The sequence below is a fragment of the Vicia villosa genome, linkage group LG7, assembly GCF_029867415.1.
Source record: "Vicia villosa cultivar HV-30 ecotype Madison, WI linkage group LG7, Vvil1.0, whole genome shotgun sequence".
Taxonomy (NCBI): Eukaryota; Viridiplantae; Streptophyta; class Magnoliopsida; order Fabales; family Fabaceae; genus Vicia; species Vicia villosa.
Window position 1 is genome coordinate 82,669,481 of NC_081186.1, and position 2,490 is coordinate 82,671,970.

At 52.3% G+C, this 2,490-nt stretch overlaps 1 protein-coding gene across 1 annotated transcript; it reads right to left on the reverse strand.

Moving 5' to 3' along the window:
* Window positions 1-220: 220 nt before the first annotated feature.
* On the reverse strand, window positions 221-1,691 carry LOC131617612 (uncharacterized). The gene is made up of 2 exons (XM_058888874.1): window positions 1,143-1,691; window positions 221-1,050 (listed from the first exon to the last, which is right to left on the reverse strand). Exon 2 carries the CDS (start codon window positions 904-906, stop codon window positions 298-300), a length of 609 nt encoding a protein of 202 aa, XP_058744857.1. The 5' UTR covers window positions 907-1,050; window positions 1,143-1,691; the 3' UTR covers window positions 221-297.
* Window positions 1,692-2,490: the final 799 nt, after the last annotated feature.

Genomic DNA, 2,490 nt, shown 5'->3' on the forward strand with positions numbered 1-2,490 from the left:
GGGGGTGCGTTCGGAGATGAACATCCGAAAACACCTCATGGGGGGTGAATTCGGAAGTTCATTTCCGAATTATGCAGAAACTGTGTTTTTTTTTTAATGTTTTTTCTTAAACGCAACCGCATTTTAATTAAACGTTACCGGCAAATAAAATAAACAATAGATAGACTGAAAACACTAATATGATAAATAAACAAAAAAAAATACTAATCCGATGAAAATAATATATACAAACCGAAACAAATAAAAATAGTGTGCTAAAGATACAATCCGAAAACAAAAAATAAATAAACCTGACCACTACTGGGTGTGCCTAACCCTCTCACCCTGGGCCCTCCTCTGCCGCCTGTATGTCGCCGCACGGTCCGCATCAAGGACGATCATCTCCATCACCGCGACTGCCTCTGGACCGCCCCGCTCCACGATACCTCGATCCAACGCGTCCCGCCCAATCATCGATATCCGCTGACAGATCGGCATGAGATCAATGGCGTGATCATCCTCGGCCTGCTGGTTCTCCAGGATCTCCTCGTGTGCTGGCCTAGGAGCGCCGGGAACGTCGGGTCTCAAGAGAGGATGGGACACCCGGTAGAACCATGTGACGTATCCCTCCACACTGTGCCAGTCCTGGGTGACCCGCATGCGACGGTACTCCAGCGGTACCACATGATCCTCCCAATGCTCCCATATGGCAGTGAGCTGCACTCTGGTCACTGTGTCAGGAGCAGCCTCGAAGGGTGACCTGGGTATGATCTGCACGAATCCGAACTGACGCATGCACCGCTCCGGGAGATACCGAACCATGATGCCGGTCCCGCATGCCAACCAGCCTGAATATAGAGCAACCCCGTCGAAGGGGACAATCTGAGCGTAGTCGGCGAACGGCCTCCAGGTGACGTCGTCGTGCATCGTGCGGTCCAGGTACAGGCGGTATGGTCCCACCGCATCGTTCCCCCTCTAGAGAACGTATCTGGCGGCCCTGGGCATGGGGTCCACATACTCAGGATCGATGTGGAAGCCGTGGATGCGGGAGAAGTAGGAGATGATCCAGCTCTGAAACAGAAATACGATAATGTATTAAAATTAAATACGAAACATAAATAAATAAATAAATAAATACGAGAATGTGTTAAAATCAAACGTACCGTAAGCAGAGTGCAGGATCCGACCAGCTGCCTCGTCCGCCAGTTGGAGGCCTCATTCAGCTTCTGGTAGAGATATGCCAGAGTAGCTGCCCCCCAGTTCCACTGGTGAACGGTATCCAGGTCCATGAAATAGCGGAGGTAGGTCACGTCGACGTACCTGGCGCTCTTGTCCACAAAGCATGCAGCGCCTACCACATGCATGTACCAGCACCGGAGAGCGCAGCCGCGGTGATACTGTGTGAATAGCTCGTCACCCGCCTCCTCGGCCTCGGCCGCCGCGTCCAGGTGGAACTCAAAATAGATCTTCAGTGTAGTGAACCGGACATGAGGCCCACAAGTCGTGGCGCACTCAAAGTGAGCAACCTCCTCCTCCATGCCCAGATAGAGCGTCATCCACTCAATGGCCTCCACCCTCTGGATCTTGGAGTGGGTCAACAGCGGCCCCCTAATAGGCAGGTGGAGAAGACACTGGACGTCATGCAAGGTGATCGTCATCTCCCCAACCGGCAGGTGGAAAGATGACGTCTCCTTGTGCCAGCGCTCCACAAATGCCCCCTGCATGCCGGTACTGATGGTGGTGTACCCCGTCATGCAGAGCCCGCTGAGCCCTGAACCTCGCACATGGTCGTTAAACCACTCAGCTGCTGGTTTAAACAGACTGAAAATCTTCCTGGAGTGGTTCACCATTTTCAATGGCTCTCTCTCCTGTTACCAAAAAAAACAAATAAGCGAGAAATAAACGGTAAAATTATAAAAAATGGTGACAAATAAACGGCTAAGTTAAAAAAAATACCTCTCCCTCCCAGATCCGCCGAGCGACGTGATCCTGGTAGTGAATCAGCAGGGAAGTGTCAAAAGGCCCTCCCGGATAGCTATCCACCTCCTGCTCCTCCTGCTCCTCATCCTCCCCGACTGGAGGGTCAACATCCGGTATGACCTCCTCCTCCTCCTCCTCATCATCATCCTCCTCCTCTCGCTGGCGGGAAGAAGATACCCGAGCCAGCCTACTCCTATAGCCTGAAGGAGATGAACTCTCCACCAAGTCCTGCTGAACGCGCACACGGCGTCCCCGGCCCCGCCCGCCTGTCGACGCCAGCTGCGCCGCCGCCCGCTCGCGTCTAGCCGACGTAGTCTGGGACTCCCTCCCCTGTCTGATGCGTGCTGGCTGGTTCCCTGTCATGTTCCTGTAAACAATCGAAATCGAAATCGATTAATATGCGAGACAAATGAAAAAACAAAAAAAAATTGCACTTCTGATACAGTTCGGAAGTTCATTTCCGAAACTGGGATGGAGGTGTTTTCGGAAATGAACTTCCGAAACACCCCTGCGCAGAGCTTTTCTGCAACC